The sequence below is a fragment of the Geotrypetes seraphini genome, chromosome 8 (assembly GCF_902459505.1).
Source record: "Geotrypetes seraphini chromosome 8, aGeoSer1.1, whole genome shotgun sequence".
NCBI classification, from domain to species: Eukaryota; Metazoa; Chordata; class Amphibia; order Gymnophiona; family Dermophiidae; genus Geotrypetes; species Geotrypetes seraphini.
The window spans coordinates 81653855-81675276 of NC_047091.1; the positions used below are offsets into that span (position 1 = coordinate 81653855).

At 48.0% G+C, this 21422-nt stretch overlaps 1 protein-coding gene across 1 annotated transcript in view; it reads left to right on the forward strand.

The window, feature by feature from the left end:
- The window catches only part of HNRNPUL2 (heterogeneous nuclear ribonucleoprotein U like 2), a 72850-nt gene extending 61220 nt beyond the window's left edge, over window positions 1-11630 (forward strand). Inside the window, exons 12-14 of the mRNA XM_033954593.1 lie at window positions 9261-9346; window positions 9452-9556; window positions 9820-11630. Of these exons, the coding sequence (XP_033810484.1) occupies window positions 9261-9346; window positions 9452-9556; window positions 9820-9888 (260 nt within the window). The 3' untranslated portion in view covers window positions 9889-11630. The remainder of the gene's footprint in view (window positions 1-9260; window positions 9347-9451; window positions 9557-9819) is intronic.
- Window positions 11631-21422: the final 9792 nt, after the last annotated feature.

Consider the following 21422-nt stretch of genomic DNA (forward strand, 5'->3'; position numbering starts at 1 on the left):
AATTTATCCCCATCCCCCCTAATCAATTATATTCTTTAAATTCAATAAAAACTATCATAAACTTCATTATCCCAGGACAAGCAGGCAGCATATTCTTAACGCATGGGTGACGTCACCGACGGAGCCCCGGTACGGACCTTTTTAACTAGAAAGTTCTAGTTGGCCGCACCGCGCATGCGCGAGTGCCTTCCCGCCCGACGGAGAAGTGCGTGGTCCCCAGTTTCTTCGTTTCCGCGGAGCAAAGAAGACGCGTGTATCTCAACGACCGTTGAATCCAACTTTTTTGCCTTACCGCTTGCGATTTTCTCCTATTTTTTTCTCTTTTGCCCTTCGGGTTTTTTCTTATTTCATTTCTCAAAAAAAAAATAAAAAAAATTTTTTTTTGCTTTTTTTTACTTTGTTTTCGATTCAGCCCCGGCGGGGCCTGTTGTCACCATACAGGCCTCCGGGTTTGATTTTGCGGAGGCCGTGTTTCCATTCATGCCCCCGCAGCCGGGTTTTAAGAAGTGCCAGCGGTGTGCACGCCCGATCTCACTCACTGACCCACACAATTGGTGCCTACAGTGTTTGGGTCCTGAGCATCGGGCGGACTCCTGCACCCGCTGTGCCACTCTTAAAAAACGTACTCTCAAGAATCGACAAATCCAGCAGAACATCCTCTTCGGCACTGCATCTGCTATGGAGCCGATTCCGTCGACTACGGTACCGCCAAAATCGGCACCCACCACTTCGACGACGCCCGATCCTTCATCGGCGTCGCTGGCGCCAGGTAAGCCGGCTAAGAAGCCTTCCACCTCCCTTGAGCGCCCTCCGGCCACAGTGGCGACACCGGCCCTACCGGCTTCACGCCGACCCCGGAAACGCTCCACCCTGATCTCGGTGAGTGCCTCGTCATCGGCCTCCTCATCGCCGGGGCGTGGAGCGGCACCTAAGTAACCGAAGCAGAAAAAAGCGGTTCCGGTGCAACCCCTGGATGACCGCATCGCGACCATCCTCCAAGACAAATTACAGGAACAGCTGCAGCAACAACTCCAGCACCTGTTACCGACCCTCCTGGCACCGCTCCTTTCGGTACCAGACCGGCCCGAGCCTCGTGCCGTCCAACCGGTATCCACCCCATCGGTGCCCCTTAACTCTTCCATGCCGATTCTCTCGGCTGAACACCTTCCTGCCCACCCCGTGGGTCATACCCACGCTGATGCCGATCCTCCTCGGTACCAGGCGGGGCACCGGTCCTCCCCGGACTGAGACCGGCACCGTTCTTCCCGGGACCGAGACCAGCACCGATCTTCCTCTCCCGGTAATGTCTCGGTGCGCTCTGGCAAGTCTCTGTCTAAGACCCACCATACTGAGCCTTCCACCCCGATATCTCGACATGCGCACACTGATGTCAGGGACCCGGACCTATGGGAAGACTCCCCTCCCGGTACCGAGGAGGGCGCATCATCATCGGACGAGGAGCCCTCAGCGCCCGATACCACTTCTAAGCCTGAGCAATCCTCCTTCTCAAGGTTCCTCAGGGAGATGTCAGCGGCTCTCTCTATCCCCCTAGAGTCTGACTCCAAAAAATCCCAGGCCTTTCTGGAGGCCTTGGATTTTGAACAGCCTCCCAAGGAGTTTCTCAAGTTACCCGTCCATGACATACTGCGGGAAACTTTTTATAAGAACTGGGAGAAACCACTCACCGTCCCCGGGGCCCCCCGTAAGCTGGATAGCCTTTACAGGGTCATCCCGATCCCGGGTTTTGACAAACCTCAGCTGCCCCATGAGTCTCTCCTGGTTGAGTCTACCTTGAAGAAAACTCAGGGCTCCAGTGTTTATGCCTCCACCCCTCCTGGCAGAGAAGGCAAGACGATGGACAAGTTTGGCAAGCGCCTTTATCAAAACTCAATGCTGGCCAACAGGGCGAACAATTACACATTTCATTTCTCATTTTACATGAAACATCTGGTACAACAACTGTCCACCCTTCAAAAATATATTCCGGAACACAAAGTCCCGCTCTTCCAGCAGCAAATTTCCAGCCTTCTTCAACTGCGGAAATTTATGGTGCGCTCTATTTATGATTCCTTTGAGCTCACCTCCCGTGCATCTGCCTTGGCCGTTGCCATGCGCCGCCTGGCTTGGTTGAGGGTATCTGATCTGGACATCAACCACCAAGACCGCCTAGCCAACGCTCCCTGTCTTTTTGTGCTAAGTTCTAGCCATCTGGATAAGCTGACTTCTAAGGCTTCCATTTCAAGATGGATTCATATGGCTATTTCTTCAGCATATATTGGGTGTGGTAAACAACCACCAATTTCTTTGAACTATAACAAAAGTGGCTTCATGGGCAGAGTCCTGGAAATTTTCACCAGAGGAGATTTGTAGAGTGGCTACGTGGTCCACCCTCCATACTTTTACAAAACTTTTCAGGGTGGATGTGGCGGCATAACTGGACGCCTCTTTTGGTCCTCTGTGCTACCAGCAGGCTCATCTGTACTGCCCTAGACTTGGGAGACTACTTTGGTACATTCCATTGGTTCAAGATTCATATGCCTTTTGCACTCGAGGGAAAGATTAGGTTCTGAAGCATCCCTCCAGATCGGCACAGAACAGATGGGTTTATATTCCTCTGCCAGCAGGTGGAGATTGAGACACATTGACTTTTGGCAGTAGTGCAAGTGGGCTGTGCAATCCCATCTACAATCAGTCTGTTCTCAGTCTCCAGCAGGTGGAGGTGGTAAGCCTATGCAGTATTTCCTTTTAATAGTTAGGGCCTATTGGATCTGATTAGTGGCCTTTTTATTGTCCCTTTTTTGCTATTCAGACAGAGCTTAGGGGACCCTTGCAGGAGTCCATCTGACCTCGGGGGTGCCACACATAGTCGAGTCCCGCCTCCCCATTTCCCCCACCTCCCCTTATTTAATTTCATTAGAGGAGCCTCAGCTGTATGCCTGGCCACCCTTCAGGCACAGACTGCAGCTTTGAGAGCCTGTGGGGTCTGCTCTCTTATCCTTTACAGCTGTTTTCTGGGGGAACATAATACGAAAAAAAAGCCTGAGGCAGCTGGTCTAATGGAAGCTTTCATTTGACTTTAATTGTTTTCCTGTTTTCTGACCATCAGTTTTGTGCATTGGTCTCCTGCACATACTATGAATACTTTTTAAAAAGTAGAAGTGCATTTTATGTGCGCGCTGAATAGTGGATGCGGCTGCGAAGTGCTCCTCTGCTTCGAGGGGGAATCCGCGTTGGCTTCAGGTGCCAGAATGCAGGGTTCTCATTTACATGCACATCGATCATCTGTGGGCAGTAGAGAAGCCCGTGCTTCCCCCACAGTCCACACGGGTTTCCTCAGGCACCAACAGGGAAATAAGGTTGCCCTTACCACTGATGGCGCTGAAGTGGCTGCTGCCTGCGGTTCTAATTTGGTGGCTGGGTCTAGTCCTTCCTTGTTTCTACTTCTGGCTTCAAGAGAGATTTTTTCAGTGGGCTTTTTTCCGGTTTTGGCGGGAAGCTCCGTCATTTTGCCTGTGGCCTCAGGTGACCTTCCTTCTGTTTTAGAGCAACAGGAGCAGGTCCCAGCTGTTTCTTCTGCACCTGCAGTGACTTCTGTTATTCCGCCGTGGGGTTTTGCCCTGACTTTGTTTTAGCCATGTACAAGGCTTATTTGCAGGCGGCTGGGGGTTCTGCTTCTTGGGGGTCTACTAGGAGGTCTCTAACTTCAACATCTGCCCCGTTCAGGCTCCTGCGGCGTCTGCACCTATCCAGTGCTTCCAGCCATTGTCTAAGCAGCTACAGGTGTCTTGGGATAAGGATTGTTTCTGGCTGACCTGGTTTTGCTGGATGAGGACTTGGATCTGGGGTGGACTCCCAACATCCTCTAGGGGGGACGGATGATAAGGGGGTTGGAGAAGCTGGTTGGTGAGGATGTGGCAGTTTTCAGTCGTGCACATTTTTCACCAGAAAGAGCTGTAGGAGCTTATTCTCCAGGTGTCTTCAGTTTTGCATTTTGAGGAAGAAGCAAAGTATCCCCCTTGAGTTGTGGACCCTCTTCTTCAGGGGGATCTAGTTAGCATCCCGCGCCTTTCCTATGCATCAGTGGAAGACTCCGGATGTGCCTTTTCGTTTGGTGTAGGCTTGGGCCATGGCCAGGCTTTATCCCATTCCTGATGGGGATAGGGATGCCTTCAAGTCTCCTGTGGTTGATGCGGTGGTTTCTGCTATTGCATGTAGACATACTGTACAATTTGAGGGTGGTTTGGCACTGAGAGATCCTCAGGACCGTAAGTTGGACTCTCTTCTTAAGCAGAGTTTCGATATGGCTGCCTTAGTTGTCCAGGCGGCAATTTGTGGTGGTCTGGTGACCCGGGCTTTTTTCTGGTGGTCTGAGTGTGTCCTTGACCGGGAGTCTGCTAACTGGTCCTTAGTGGATCAGGAAGTGGCTAAGGTTGAGCTTGGCGCTTCTTATCTCTAATGCCATGTATGATCTGTTGCGGGCATCAGCCAAGTCCAGGCCCTCGGAGTAGCTACTTGCCGTACCCTGTGGCTTCGGAGTTGTTTGGCAGATGTGGCTTCTAAGGCTAAGCTCAGTAAATCTCCTTTACAGGACTCCTTCCTCTTTGGGGAGGAGTTGGATAAGTTTATTTAGGCCTTGAGTGATTCTAAGGTGCCTCGACCTCCAGAGGACCAACCTCGCTAGGCGTTTACTTGATGTTTACTTGATTTTTGTAGTGGTTCTGCTCTTTTCCATTGCAGAGGCCGCTTCTTTCAGCGCATGCAGTCCTTTCAGGGAGCCCGCTTGGGGGGGACGGGACTCCGCCAGTGATTCCTCCTCTCCCTGACTGGCCCAATGACTCACTTCAGGTCCTTCCTCCAGTTCCAGTAGGAGCCCAGTTGTGGGAATCTTACTGGGAGTGGGCCAAGATCACAATGGATCAGTGGTTCCTAGAGATGATTTTGGACGGCTCTCAAGTTGCTCTCAAGTTGTACTGGCTTTTGCCAGATCGTTTCGTCTCTTCTTGTCAGGCAACTTGGAAGATGTGGGCATTTTGTCAGACGCTGCAAAGGTTGCCGGACCTCAGAGTGGCAGTTCCTGTTCCTCCTTAGGAGGTTTGTTCTGGTAGGTATTCAATTTACTTTGTGGTGCCCAAGAAGGAGGGGTCTTTTTGGCCCATTTTGAATCTGAAGGGTGTCAACAGGGCACTCCTGGTTCCATCTTTTTGTATGGAAACCCTGAAATCCGTAATTCTCGCTATTCAACGTGGGGGAGTTTCTGACTTTTCTCGACCTGATGGAGGCCTACTTGGCATGTTCCAATTCAGGCCTCCCATCAGCTTTTCCTTCGCTTTGCGATTTTAGGGCAGCACTATCAATTTTGTGCACTTTGGTCTGGCCATGGCTCCATGGACTTTCACCAAAATTATGGTAGCGGCGGTGGTGGCCTTGTGCAAGGGGGGCATTCTGCTTCATCCCTCTCTTGGCGACTGGTTGATTCGAGCAGTCTTTTCAGGAGAGAACCTGGGTCATGACTCAGGTTGTGGAGTTTCTACAGTCACTAGGCTGGGTGGTTAATCTGTCCAAAAGCTGGTTGGCTCCGTCTCAACACCTGGAATATCTCAGAGTTTCTTTTGACACCAGCTTGGGGAGAGTTTTTCGTCCCAAGGCCCAGGTGTTGAAATTGCAGTTGCAGATTCACTCCCTGATGGATTGTTGTCGTTCTCGGGCGCAGGATTTTCTGCAAGTCTTGGGGTCGATGACAGCCTCCTTGGAAATTGTCAGGTGGACTCGGGCTCACATGCGTCCTCTTCAGTTTGCTCTTCTTCAGCGGTGGCCGCTGCAGACTCATAATCTGGACTCCCCCATCCCTCTTCAGGGGAAAGTTCGTCGCAACCTGAGCTGGTGGCTACAGTCTTCCAATCTGGTTCAGGGTGTGAGTCTAGATCAGCCCCAGTGGACAGTGCTTTTTAAGGACGCTAGTCTCCTCGGTTGGGGAGCTCAGTGTGTCGGTTGCTTGGCTCAGGGTAGCTGGTTGCCAGTGGATGCATCCTGGTCAATCAATATTCTGGGGACCAGAGCCATTCGGTTGGTGTTAGTGGCCTTCCAGTTGTTGCTGGAGGGCAAATCTATTTGAGTTCTCTCAAGCAATGCCACGGCGGTGGCTTACATCAATTGTCAAGGGGGAACCAAGAGTCATCTGGTAGCACAGGAGGCAACTCTTCTCATGGAATTGGCAGAGGCTCATCTTCTGGACATCTCAGCATCCTACATAGCGGGAGTGGACAATGTCCAGGCAGACTTCCTCAGTCGTCATGTGTGGTTTCTCGGGCTGGAAGCATTCAAGTTGATTGTTCAATCATGGGGCCAACTAGTCATGGACTTCATGGCCACAAATGTGAACGCCAAAGCACCGAGGTTCTTCAGTTGGTGCAGGGATGTCCAGGCTGAGGGGCTGGATGCTCTGCTGCAGGCTTGGCCAACAGACAGCCTGCTGTATGTCTTTCCTCCGTGGCCACTGATTGGCAGAGTTCTTCAGATTGCCTGGCACACAGGCCGCTTGATCCTGGTGGCCCCGGACTGATCCAGGCGTCTGTGGTACGCAGATCTGGTTCATCTTCTAGTGGCAGATCCTCTTCTACCCCTCTCGCCCGACCTTCGGACTCAGGGTCCCATTCCCATGTTCGATCCAAGTCCTTTTTGTCTTACAGTTTGGCTATTGAGAGGGAATGCCTAAGTAGGAAAGGATATTCTGATAAGGTGATCTCCACCCTCTTGGGTTCTCAGAGACTTTCCACCTCTCGGGCTTATGTGCGCATTTGGCATCTTTTTGAGGAGTGGTGTTCCGCTTGTGCTGTGGTTCTCCTTCATGTGTCCTTGCTTCACATCTTGGAGTTTTTGCAAAATGGCTTGGAGTAGGGTCTCACCTAGTTCTCCCTTAGGGTTCAGATTGCGGCCTTAACTTCTTTTCATGGTCTGTTGCAGAATCGGCATTTAGCCTCTTCTTCGGATGTGATTCAATTCTTGAGAGTGGCGAAATTGCTCTGGCCTCCAGTTCATCCTTCAGTTCCTTCCTGGCATCTCGATCTGGTTCTTTCTGTGCTCATTCGTCCTCCTTTTGAGCTGCTCGGCTCTTGCATGTTTAAAGACCTTACTCTTAAGGTGATGTTCCTGGTAGCCATTATATCCACGAAACATGTTTCCGAACTGCAGGCCTTTTCATGTAGGCCTTCCTTCCTGGAGTTCTCTAGGGAGTGGGTCGGTTCCCTCCTTTCTGCAGAAAGTTGCTTCTCCTTTCCTTCTGGTTTTGAGTAGTTGGGAGGGGGTCTTTGGAGCAGAAGCAGTTGCGCAAATTGGATGTCCGTAGGGTTCTTCATGCTTATGTTCAGCAGATTGAGGAGTTACAGCATTTAGATGGTCTTTTTCTTCTGTTAGCGGGTCTTTGCAAGGGGAGAACGGTTCTTCTAAGGCTATAATAGCCTTCTTGAGCCAGCGTGCAATCACTTCAGCATACCTTCAGAAGAAACCTGTTCCAGATTTTCTCAAAGTTCATTCCACTTAGGGTCAGGCATCCTCTTGGGCTGAGAGTTCTTTTGTGCCTCCAGTGGATATCTTGAAAGCTGCGGTTTGGTGTTCTTTCCATTCCTTTGTTCAGCAGTACCATGTGGATGTTCAGGCACATCGGGATGCTGTGTTCGGTGAGTGTGTTCTTGTGATGGCCCTTTGTGGGTCCCACTCTTAATGGGTACTGCTTTGGTATGTCCCATCCGTTCTGTGCCGGTCTGGAGGGACACTAAAGAAGGAGAAATTAAGTTCTTACCTGCAAATTTTCTTTCTTTTAGTCACTCCAGACTGGCACAGACCCCACTCTGTGGTTTTAGTTAGTGTTTGTCGAGAAAGTGCATTTTTTTCTGCGGTACTGTTTGTCTTGGTTGTTGGGGAATATACGTTTGGTTTGTCTGGTTTAGCTGGTGAACTGTGGGGATGTTTTTGAAGGTTCTTGTTCTAATCACTATCCAACAATCTTTCCAGGTCCGATCCAGACACTTAATTGGTCTTCTCCATATGAGAGTGAAGTTGGTATGTTTTCTTGTTCAGCCTAGTTATTCCGCTTGGCTATTCGTCAGACAGATTGTAGATGGGACTGCACAGCCCATTTGTACTACTGCCAAAAAAGTCAATTTGTTTTAGTCTCCACCTGCTGGCAGAGGATCGTAAACTCATCTGTTCTGTGCCGGTCTGGTGGGACTAAAAAGAAAATTAGCAAGTAAGAACCTCATTTCTCCTCCTTACCTTGATAATTTTCTTTTTAGTAGAAAGGCATATGAGTCTTGAAGGCCTACCTTGTCAGATTTTCATTTAGCCTGTTTTGGGCAAGTTTGTATTTCCAGATATTTGTTTCTCTGTCAAACAAAGAGGTCCAAAGAGGCACATGAGAGGCTTGTAAGTATTGCATAAGTGTTGGTGCTAGTTGCACTCAGACAGGAGGCTTGTTAGTTTCTACCTTGTTTTTAACTATGTTTCTATTGAAATTGATTTGTTTATTGTAGTTGTTATAGAGCAGAACAGATGTGCTCTGTTGGGGAAGTTCCCCAACCCCTCTTGCTTTTTTTGTTCCGCTTACAGTGATTTTCAACTGCTTTGGTGTAAATTGTGGAGCTATAGCACAGCCCAGGGATGCAGAAGGCAGAGCCGAAAAATGTAGGTGAAGCCTTCTATATAACTTGCAATTAACCCATTGATTCAAGACATATGCCTTTCTACAAGAAGATTATGGAAGTAAGAACTTAATCTTCCCATATAGCCAAAGTAGAGGGTATTTCCAGTTAAATGGAAGCCCAAACTAAAGGAAGAAACTGTTGAGCCTGTAAAATGTTAGTATAAGAAAGTATCTCAAACATTATAAGCTGGGGCACACTAAACTGGCGGCCTCGGCTCGAGGGCACATGGATTCGTGATGTCATGTTGATGTCCGCACATGTGTAGAGGCTCTCCAAATGGAGCCCTGAGCCGCCAGTGGGGGATGCTGAAAAAGGAGAGGCATGGAGAGAAGGGGAGACACCAGAGAGGAGGAGAGGTACTAGTGGCGGCTGACTGCCTACAGGATGTGCCTCTCGCCGAGAGAGACACATCCTGTAGACAGTCAGCCAGCGCTGGCACCTCTCCTTCCCGTCGTCTTGTGGCATACCTGAAATCTCATGTGGCACACAGTTTGCGATACACTGGCATAAGATAAGGTGTGTGTGAACCAGCATGTTGTGTTTTCAGCTGGTTGTTGTCCACAGGTCCTGTGCAGCGCTGGGGTTATGATAATCGGTCTTTCAGTCATCCACCACAGCAACAGTACTGGTCTCAATCTGGAAATCGAGGGGTGAGTGTGGTTACAGGTAGAGGAACTCCTAAATCTATTGAAAGATTCAGTGGTGTGGGAAACTAAGAGTTTCTCTCATTCACTGAAAGCACCTTTTCTTTTCAGGGATACCGTAACTTCAATGAGAGATACAGAGATGATTATGATCAGTACTATGGAAGAAACTATGACTATAACAGTTACATGGATTACTACAGGCAATATGAAGAGGTGTGTATATACCTGTCTTTCATCTTTCTGTCCTCTTGACTTTTTTCTGTGATAAATGCTGTTGTCTCTGTTATCCAACTGTCTTCTGTGGCTTATGTGCTAAAAATCCTCCCCATGTACCCTGAGTGTTTTCTGTCATGAATGTGTTAATTTCTTCTCCTTCCCTCTCTCTGAAACTCATGGTAATGTGTATTGATTGGTCCTAATCCTTTTCCCTTATATGAGATATGCATTTTTTAATTTTGACTTATTTTTCTTTTCAGTGGCAGAACTACTACCCAGAAGGAGATCCATACTATGGAAACTATTATGGTTACCAGGGCTACCAATGAAGTGAGCACAGTATAGACCTCAGCCAGTCAATGAGTGTGGAAGGTGCCACTCACTTCTGTAGAAGCAAACAACTGGGGAGGGGGGAGGGAAGGGATTAAAAACTGAACTTGTACATTTTTTTAAAGTTTGTTGAAAAGTGTCTTCTATAAACATTTCTCAGATAGCTAAGTGTAATGGAAATGTAAGTGCCCTGGGCTATGGCAGCAAGTCAGAAAGGGAAATAGAGTGGTACAACTGCTCAGCCATGTCTGCCTAGTTCAAGTAAAATTCCTAATTTCTTTTAGCTGAAATATCTTTTATTGAGGCATCAATCATAAAAGCTTCCAAACAAAAATCTCAGAAACTTCCATGAAACTACAAAAGGAAGTAAAAGTAGCATAATAAACGACAATTCCATCATTTTATATTTAAAAAAATGCCCATCCCCACTCTTTTAAGCAAGCTGTTTGTTTAAAGGGTATCCCAGAAGTTGCAGTATCTTCACTGGCGTTCAGTGCCAACTCATGTCCTGGATTTGAGGACTGATACTTGACAACTTTAAGGAATAAGTTGGGGTTTTCATGTTTTGTCAGACTTGTCGACCCCAAGATGTTTCCACAAAGCAGTTGTATTGTGCTCTGGTGATCGAGGCATTGACATTTCTCAGGGCATCTTGATCATACATTGTAAATAGATCTCTCCCACCACACACTTTTGTTTCTACTCATGTTTGAGCAGTTATGACAGCAAGTGTGAAAATTTGTCCTGTGCTTTGGAATGTGACTTAAAATTGTATATAGAAAATTATGACAAAGTTAAGGAAATGGCAGTGAACTGGAATTGGTGTAGGATAGGAGTAAACTTAATGGAGCTGAAAGCTTTTGAAATGTGACAGACTGGGAGTACCCTGAGGTGGTGAGAGAGCTCTAAATCAGCAGCACTAGAGGAGTGGGTTAGATTGGGATCACTGGCCTTAACTGCAAGAACTGAGGATGCTGTGACTAACCATTGGTGTTTGCCCTTATATACTAGTCCTTGGCTTTAGAATTTTTTTAGTCTTAGACACATGAAAATAGTTTCTTACTTCATTTGATTCCACTCTGTAAGCCCAGCATGTCGGTTTATTGTAGATTGTGTGCATCAGGAGCTGGATAAGTTCTTGCAAGTAGTAATGTGGGTTAAGTTCTCCACATAGTGGGGAACTGAAAAGGGAATTGTATCTGCAACACCAAATAGTGCAGTGACCAAGGGCTAAGGTTGGGTGCTCCCTGTTTTTATCCTTTAAATGCTGTATATTATGAATTTGAGCATCCCTAGGGTGGGAAGGGGTACTTCTTATAATCAACCAAGGACAGCAGAGAGGCAGCCTGTCTCTGCAGGAAGAGTGTGTGGCAGAAGAGCTGGAACAGCAAAAAGCACTCACTGAGCAGAAGGATGTGAGGGCTTCTTGTGCTGGGAGCAGTTTTCAGAGCTTGTAGCCTTTCTAAAAGAATTGTTTCCTGGGATTGGAAGACTGAAAACTGCCACATCCTTGTCAGTCAGACTGAGGTCTTAGCAATTAAGTATGTCTTTTTTTGGCACATATTTTTTGTAAAAAAAAAAAAATTGGTAAACAAGGAATAGTGTTCAGATTTATTTGTGATTCCATGTTGTATGTTTTTTAACTGGTATGTGATGAAAAGATTGAGAAAATGAAGGTTGTAAATGTTTTTACCATTTTGTAAAACATTTTGAAATGACCAGTAAAAGGGTTTACCATAAAGTGTGCTTCTGTGTCCCTTCAACTCTCAGTGGATGATGCTAACTTCCCTGAGGAGCTGCTCATAATTATGCACAAATTGTGTGAAGGTGAACTTGCTAACTGGAGTACGCAAAGCTACTTTCCAGAAGAGGAATCTGTATTTTTAAAAATGGGATCAAATGTTTCGGAAATTTTTATTTCCAGTGCAATAGGTGAGACATTGTAGACAACAGAGTTATTTCCTCATACTCGCATGGACTGCAGAAGGAATCCACTCCAGATTTTTCACTCTGCCCACAGATTAGCTTAGCGCCCTCTTGCAGTCTTTCCTTCTGCACGCATGGCTGCAGCTGTGTGTTTTCTGCTCTCATTTTTATTATTTTACTTAGATATATTTTTTATTTTCGTGTCTACAGCAATTTGGAGGGCTCTGCCTGCTTGTAACTTCACAGACTTCAGTCTGTAGCTGACAGGCTGATCCCTTCTGAGTACCTGTTGCCCATTCTGCATAGTTATCCTTGGAGCTCAAGGCCGTCCCTGAAGTTGTCTTACCATCCGCTAAGCGAGGGTCAAGCGCAGACTGTTAGGTGCGCTTAGAGGGTTCAGCAGTGTACCGGCTGTATTTTCGCACCTCCGCCCATCCTGGTGCGCTTCCAGTGGTCCGCAGGGTTATAAGCGTTGTCAGACAGTGGAGTCTGACCGGCAGGCCAAAGATCACCTTGGAGAAGGCTTTCCTAGCAGTGTGGCAGTGAATTCTAGCCAGCTACTGACTCAGAGCTGCAAGCAGGTGCAGCCCAGTGTCTCTAGTAACAGTGAGTACAGCAGAGATGACAGGCTGTCACAGCGATTTTGAAAAGTTAATTTTGAGGGGTTTTCTGTGTTTTCAAATGGTCTCCTGTGTTCTGTAGCGCCTGTTAGACCGGTATAGTCCTTATGAATGGGTATTATACCTCACTATGACCAGCAGGTGGAGACTGAGGCAAAAACTTGTAGTATATTAGCTGAGGCTCCCTCTAGCAATCCAGTCTATCTCAGTCTCCAGCAGCAGATGGTAAGACTAATTCGTCTCCCCTCTTAGTATTGGAATTTGTTTTGGACTCCTGGGTTCCCCTTTTGTGCAAGATGGAGCTTGGACGGGTCCTGTTTGGGGATCTGTCCAACCTCGGGGGAATGTCTGGGTCCCTCCCCCCACCTTCCTCCACCTCCCCAAATTTTTGCAGAGGTGCCTCAGCTGGCAGCCTTGCCCCCGTTGTTGGTCAGGCTTCCAGCTTTGAGAGCCATAGAGTCTGTTCTGATTAACTAAAATTGCGCTGCATAAAAAATCCTGAGGCTGTGCTGGTAAGAAAATGTTCTTTTCCCTTCCATTTGCTGTCTTTTGCTGTTATTTCTCATGTAACCGGCACTTTTTCCAGTTAGGGTGGTTTTGCAGCACAATGAGCACTCGGCAGGGGATAAAGTGCTCCAGCCGCCAGTGCAAGTGCTGCACAGGCTGGAGCGGTGGGGGGATCCTCGGCTTCGGGAGCCATTGAACAGGGAACACCGCCGCCAGTGCTTCGCAAGTTAGCCACGATTTCGGGGGAAGCCTGGGCTTCCTCTGCCGCCCACGCGGGAGTTTTTCCAGCCGCCGATAGTCAGGGTACAAAGGATTCCCTTACCGCTGGAGCGGCTGGGGATTCCCTTGCCGCAATGGAGAGCTCGTCAGCCTTGGCAGGATACGCCCAAGCTTTTCAGGTGATATAGGCCTTGAGCTCTCTTTTGGTAGTTTCTGGCCAGTTTTTTGGAGGGAAACACCTCCATCTTTTTCATGTTTTCAGGGGACCTTGCCCCTGTATTGGAGAAGCAGGGGCAGGTTTGTGCTGGGACCCCTGCTGTGGCAGGGAGTCCCTTGGGGCCACTGGGGTTCCCCCCCTGATTTTATTTTAGCACTTGGCAAGGCTGGTGGCTGGAAGTCCTGTTTCCAATCCGGGGGTTTCGGGGGGGGGGGGGGTTGTGCCCTCGATGACTGTTCTGGTTTGGCCCCAGACCGCTAGTTTTCGCCCCCTCTCCTCTCTCCAAGTGGCCGAGAATATCTTGCGTCGTGGTTTTTTGTCCAGAGGAGTCGGATGTGCTTTATGAGAACCTGGACCTTTGGGAAAATTTCCAGGGTCCGCTTCCACCAGCGGTGGGTTCAAGCAGCCGCCTGATGGCGAAGATGTGTCCATGGTGCGCATTTTTCAGTGGGATGAGATTCATGAGCTCATTCTTCAGGTCTCTTATGTTTTAAACTTTGAGAACACCATGTTGGAGCCCCCACGTACGGTGGACCCCCTTGCTCTGCTTCCAGCTATTTTCCTATGCATCAGGATATTCAGAATCTTTTGCTCGCACAGTGGCAGGTGCCGGAAGCGCACACGGTGGTCTCGGCAATCTCTAAGCAGCATACTGTGCCTGTTGAGGGTGGTGCAGCCTTGAAGGACCCTGAGGAGCGTAAGTTGGAGTCCCTCCTTAAACAGAATTTTGATGTGACAGCTCTTGCGGTCCAGGCAGCGATGTGTGGTGGTTGGTAGCTCAGACATGTTTTCGCTGGGCCGAGCATGTACTTGATAGTAAATCTGAGGATTGGGAATTGATAAAGCACAAAGTTGCCAAAATTAAATTGGGTGCTTATCTCTTGCAAGCTTCTGCCAAGTCGTCGACTTTTGTAGTGGCAGCACCCCGTACCTTGTGGCTTCGCGCTTGGTTGGTGGATACGGCGTCCAAAGCTAAGTTAACAAAGTTTCCCTTTAAGGGGTCTTTCTTGTTTGGTGAAGACTTGGGCAAGTTGGTTCAGACTTTAACTGATTCTAAAGTGTCTCGTTTGCCTAGTGTTGGGGGAGTGGTGTTGAAGGCTATACAGGACCGCCGTGTGGATGTGATCTTCAGAAAAATTTTCAAGACAGCAAATTTAGGCATTAAAGCAGCAGTGGCACGCACCTGTCTCGGCTGTGTATGCTGGAGACTGATGCGGTGGAGCCTCAGCTTCTGATGGCTGTGACAGATTACATGGCAGCTGCCTTATATGATCTTTTGAAAGTACTGGCAAAGGTGACAGCGTGTTCTATTTCGGCACACCGAATGCTTTGGGTTCAGCAGTGTTCCAGGCAACTTTGGCATGGCTGCCTTTCAGGGAGCAATTGTTATTTGGTAAGGGACTGGATGGCCTCATAGATTCAGTAGTGGACCATTTCCCGAAGACACTACCTGGGCATTCTAATTTTTGTGGCTCCTGCAGAAATTTTCATGACTACAGGCAATATGTTTCTTCCTCGTCGCAGAAATCTTCACAAATTTCCCGGGGTCAGTATGCGGGCTACAGGCGTTCCCAACCATCCGCCGCTTATCAAGCATGACCTGCCTAAAAGACACAATGACACCAGGGAGCCACATGCCCCTCTGCAGAGAGAGGATTAGCTCTCTGAGTTTCTGCTTGTCTGGATGCACATTACAGCAAGCCAGTGGATCTTGGAAATTATTCGGTCAGGCTACAAGCTGGAATTTGCCCAACCTCTGTCAGATTGGTTCGTGGATTCTCCATCTGGGCACCCGGACAAGGCATGCAAATTCCAGATTACTTGCTGGATATTTGAGCTATAGAGCCGGTGCCACATGACCTTGCGGGTTCAGGCAGATACTCTGTATACTTTATCGTACGAATGAAAGGATCAGAAGATTGTAAACCGATTCTGGATCATGTGAATGCGGCACTCAAGATTCCTCAATTTTGAATGGAGACTGTTCTGTCAGTCATTGCACCAGTGGCTCTGGGGGGAATTTCTTGCCGAGGAATACATGCACATTTCTATTTTTCTGACCCACCGCAAGTTTCTGTGGTTTCATGTTCTGGGCAGGGCTGTGGAGTCGGTAAATAAATGTTCCGACTCCTCAGTTTTTTGTACTTCAGACTCTGACTCCAGGCTCGAAATTTCCTCCGAGTCCTCGACTCAGACTCCACAGCACTGGTTAATTTTCAGATCGTTAAAATGGAATGTCAAGTTGAGAGAAATGAGCATTTTCGACACCACCTTCTTTTTGCTTTTAATCAAGGTTCTAAGGCCGCAGAAGCTGCTCGCAACATTTGTGCTGTGTATATAGTGGGTGCTATAGCTGAAAGAATCGCTCGTGATTGGTATGCCAAGTTCAAAAATGGAGTCGGTAGATAAATGTTCCGACTCCTCAGTTTTTTGTACTTCTGACTCCGACTCCAGGTACCCGAAATTTCCTCCGACTCAGACTCCACAGCCCTGGTTCTGGGTCAGCATTACCAGTTTTCTGCCCTGCCCTTTGGGCTAGCAACAGCGCTGCAGACCTTCACCAAGGGTTAATGGCGGCTCATCTGAGGAAGATAGGGTTGCAGGTCACCCTTATCTAGGTAACTGGCTGATCAGATCCCCCTCCTTGACAGAGGGGCAACGCACGATGGGGCAGGTACTCCAGGTGCTGGAAAAACTGGGCTGGATTGTCAATTACAGCAATGGTTCCCAAGCCTGTCCTGGAGGGCCACCAGCCAGTCAGGTTTTCAGGATAGCCCTAATTGAATATGCATTCAACAGATTTGCATGTAATGAAGATGATAGGAGTGCAGATCTGCCCCACGCATATTCATTAGGGCTATCCCGAAAACCCGACTCGCTAGTGGTCCTCCAGGACAGGGTTGGGGACCACTGAACTATAGGAAGAGTCGTGATGCCCATGCAGTCGCTGAAATACCTGGGAGTTCTTTTCGATATGGCAGCAGGACATGTTTACCTTCCTAAGGCTCGCAGGCAGAAGCTGTGTGCTCAGATTATGGCTCTTTTGAACAAGTTGGCTCCTGCAACGTGGGATGACCTACAGGTTCTGGGATCCATGGTGGCCATGTTAAATGTCGTCCCTTGGGCGAGAGCACACATGCATCCTCTTCAGCATGCCTTGCTTTCCTGCTGGGCACCCCCCCGGGATGCCTTACAGATGTGTCTGCCCTGTACTTTGGAGGCCTGAGCAAGCCTGAACTGGTGACTTCGTCTTCAATCGCTCTGCAAGTGTGTTCCATTACACATTGCCTCCTGGACGACAGATGTCAGCCTTCGGGGCTGAGGAGTGAACTGCAATCATCGTACTCTTCAGAGCTGTTGGACTTCATCTCAGAAAAGGTGGTCAATCAACCATCTGGAGCTCAGGGCCATTCGTCTCACCCTGAGAGCATATGTAGGTGACCCTAGAGAGACAGGCAGTCTGGGTCTTCTCCGACAATGCTACGGCGGTGGCCTATGTCAATCGCCAGGGAGAAACCAAGAGCTCTCCCTTGGCTCATGAAGCCCACCTGCTTTACTTTTGGGCAGAATGTCATTGTCTTGCGGTAATGTTCAAGCGGATTTTGTCAGCCGATGGACTCTGGATCCGGGCTAGTGGGCCCTTTCACCGGAGGCGTTCTGGAAATTGTGCGGTGCTGGGGCCCGCCCAGCTTCGACCTCATGACCACAACAAGGAACAAGGCACAGCGCTTCTTCAGTCACAGATCCGAGCCTGGAAGCAAGGGGCTCAATGCTCCAGTCTAGTGCAACCGTGGCCTCCAGGAGTTCTCTGCCTTTTTTTCCTTGGCCAATGATCGGCCAAGTCTTTCGGAAGATTGCAGGTCATCCTAGGCATGTTGTTCTGGTGGCGCCTGATTGGCCTTAAAGAAAAAGAGGCAGTTGAAACCTCTTTTTCTGGTAGCTGTATCCAGCAGTGGTGGTTTACATCACTAATTTAAAATAGTCATTTAAAGCTTCAAAGGATTCTCATTATTCACAATTGGGTCTCCTGAAGAAGACAAATGAAACGGGGCCACGTTGGGACCCCAAACCTTTTATAAAGCTAAGTAACATTATTACAATTCACCTATCTCAAGTGATGTTTGCTTTTATAAAACATACAAAGAATGCCATCATGTTTTGAAGTGGTTTTAAAGGACTGTGACATATTCTTTATTTATTTTTCCTGGCTTGGAGCGTGATCACTATTGAAAAAGCTGCAATGACTGGAAGGTAAACTCTGTACCAATACTAGGGGGGTATAAACCTTCCCTGAAGAGTTTCATGTCTCTGAGCAACTTCTAAAAAAGTTTGATCAATCTCCATAGACAGGTTTTAAGTGAGGTCAGTTTACTTTTTGATTCTTTTCTATGCAGCACATGCCACTGTGAGTAGCTGAGTGCATACTATTTTGGAGATTTAGGGGGTCCTAAAAAGGGTTTTTTATGTGGTTTCCCTGCATGACCTAGCCCCCCCACCTACAAAAGTGCAAAATCGCCGTTTTCACAGGTTCCCTGTGTTTCTCTCAGGTCGTTTTAGGGCAAAATCAGTACTTGCGGTGGCCATCTTGGATTTTCTTTAAACTTTTCAAAAGTATATTTTTTGTGCTTAGGATCTTCATTTTCACTCCAAACTGCTCAGATGGCCTTCTCAGGACAGAATGGCATGGATTCATGCCTCTTTTGCGGCGGATGGCTGTCGTATTTGCAGCCGTGTTTCACGTGCATTGCGGCCCGCAAGGGGGCGAGGTATGTGCGGATTCCACTTTTCCCTCCTCTAGAGAGTTCCCTCTCGCTTCTAATGCTGCCGGCGACACGAAAGGCACGTCCAGTGACCCGGTAAAGAGTAAGACTGACACTTCAACGAAATGCAAGTGCAGTTCCAGGGACAAGTCCCATAAGTCATCTAAGCAGATGCACACAGAGTGGCTCTTGCCGCAGGGGAATTCTTTCCTTCGGAATTTAATATGATGTATCAGGTGCTTTTGATAAAAAAGGCTATGCCTGTTTCTTTCACTCAGAATCCAGCGCAGCAGATGGAATCTTCCCAGCCACTGGATTCCAGCATGTCTCTGTGCTCCCTCTCAGGAACCCCAGAGAGCAGGCAGGCGGTTCCCGCCATGGCCTGTTTCCATTCCTTTTCTGTCGCAGGTTTCCTTGGCAGGGTCCGCTAATGTAGCGGATTTTCGTGATACAGATGCGAGTGGGTCCCGCAATCTTGGGGACGATCCGGCCATGCACAGGCTGTTTGAGACTAACCGCCTGATGGATATTGCCGAGTCCTTACGAGAGTTGAACCTGAATTCAGATCAACCCAAACAGGCGGAATATTCCCTGATGAGTGGCCAACATCCGTTGTCCGCCTCATTTCCGGATAATCCAGATTTGGCTAGGATCCTTTCTGAAGTCTAGGAGTCCCCTGAGGGGTCCCTTTAAATGCGCTAGGGCCAATGCGAGGTTATATCTCATGGCCTCAGTTCTCCAAATGTCAGACTCCGCCAAAAGTGGATTCGGCTGTGGCACAAGTCACTAAGTGCACTTTCTTGCCCTCTGATAGAGGGGTAGTCCTGAAAGATGTTCAGGACAGGCGAGTAGATTTCATCCTCAAGCTTCTCTTTGATTCCGCGGCGGCAGGGGTTAGGGCTACAGCGGCTTCTTTGCCCTCTGATGGAGGAGTTGTCTTGAAAGATGTTCAGGACAGGCGAGTGGGTTTCATCAAGTGTCTTCGATTCTGTGGCAGTAGTGAGAGCTACAGCGGCCACCTCCTCGTTGCCCACGCATGTCACACCAAGCTACGCCAAGTTCCCGAGGAGGTTAAGTTCTTATGGTTGTCCTTCAGGACCTAGACTTCCTAGTTTCTGGGGTGAATTATTTGACGATGCCCTCTGACATGATGAAGGTTTTTGCTAAGCCTGGAGCTTATTCCGTATCGGCCCGATGAATGCTGTGGATTCGCCAGTGGTCGGATGATTCTTCTTCCAAGGCTATGCTGGGCAGGTTGCCTTTCAAAGGTTTGCTCTTTGGCCAGGGGCTAGATGACCTCATGGCCAGTGTTCAGGACCGTAAGCCTAAAGTGCTACCCAGTTCTAATCCTCACCCAGCAAGCGGTTTAGGACAGCCAAATTTTCATCCCTACCGGCGCCCTCATTAGTACGCCGAGCCCCCAGCAACTGGACAACGGTTTGCACCCCATCTAAGCCTCGCTTTGATGGTTTGGCATGACAGTCTTCCACCAAATGTCCTACCCCCTCTAAGAAGCAGTTCTGATGCCAGTCTTTCGGACCATCTGTTCTGGCTGTTCCCGCCCGGCGGGGTTGGCCTGCTTATAAGGCTACCATCTCTAGATGGATCCGTGTGGCCATTTATGCTGCTTATGTGTCAGCAGGGAAGAAGCTTCCCCTTGGGCCTAATCTACAGCGGTCTCCTGAGGAGATTGCAGGCACCCACTTGGGCCTCTCTGTATACGTTTACAAAGTTCTACCGACTTGATGTGGCAAAGCAAGATGCAGCTTTTGGGGTTTCAGTCCTGGCGACAGGCTCATCGGGACCCCTGATGTGCTGGGACTGCTTTGATACGTCCCTATGGTCCCTATAGATTCCAGAGGAATTGTACAAGAATGAAAGATTAGGTTACTTGCCTATGCTAATCTCCTTTCTTGTAAATATCCTCTGGAATCTACACACCTGCCCGTTTATTTCCGTCAGATTCGCAGATTGCCTGACCAGTTACTGGTTAGCTGGATTTCTGTCTTTGACCAGCCTCGCTGAGAATACCATACTTGTTCCTTAACTTAGGGTTTGAGGGGTTCCTGGGTGGTTGCCCCTTTCTTAACCCTCAGGCTGTCTCTCCTTTTTTCAAATTTATGCTGTTTTAAATTTGTTTAATGTTCAAATTTGTTATTATGCAATGTTTGGCCTTAGGGCTCTATTCATTTGAAATTGTTCATGTGCAGAATGGATATGTAGCTGGGAGTCCCCACACCCCCTCTCTCTTTTCTTTTGTTTCCTGTTTTGTGATCTAGATCTTCCTGGCTTGGGTACTGACTGGAATTCCAGGGGAATGTAACAGGAGATGACCACAAGAGGAGGGGCTAAAAAATGGTTTTAAGTTCCTTACAGTTTCAAGGCTGGAAAAGATAACCCTATGGTGTAGATTCCAGAGGATATTTACAAGAAAGATTAGCAGAGGTAAGTAACCTAATCTTTCGTTATAGATTCATCCAGAAAATTGTCTACACAAGTGTTACCAACAGAAGTGGAAATGGTTTTCAATGAGGTGTGCTCTTCATCAAGATGTTTTATCCTCATCCTTATCCTCAGTGTTGGATTACTTTCTACACTTATCCAATTCAGGTCTTAAAACCACTTCCGTCAGAGTTCACCTTAGTGCTATCAGTGCTTTCCATGTGCCAGTCAACAATAAAGTTCTGACTGCTCATCCTCTTGTTTCCAGGTTTATGAAAGGACTTTTCAGTATCAAACCACCTCTCAAACTGTCTCCAGTAGTTTGGTATCTTAATGTTGTCCTCACCAGACTGATGAAGCCTCCATTTTGAGCCAGTGTCTTCTCTTCCTAAATATCTTATTTGGAAAGTGATATTTTTAATCTCTATCGCTTCAAGCATTGGTGTTGGACCCACCTTTACAGTTTTCCACCACTCACGTACCCATTCAATATTCTTGCCAAAAGTGCTTCCATTTTTCTTTCCAAAGCCTCATTCTCACACTGGAGAATTGGCCCTTCATACTTTAGACTAAATGAGCCTTGGCTTATTACTTACAAAGGACTAAGCCACATAGAACATCTCCTTAACTGTTCAATTCCTTTGATCCTAACAGGTTGGGCTGGCCTGTAACCAAGCAAACTATTTCCATATGGTTGGCGGCCTATATTGTCTTCTGTTACACTGAGGCTGGGCTACTGCTCAGTCATGTAACAGCACATAAGGTCTGAGCTATGGCAGGTTCAGTTGCTTTCTTATGTTCTACTCCCATAGATAAAATCTACAAAGCAGCAACTTGGTCCT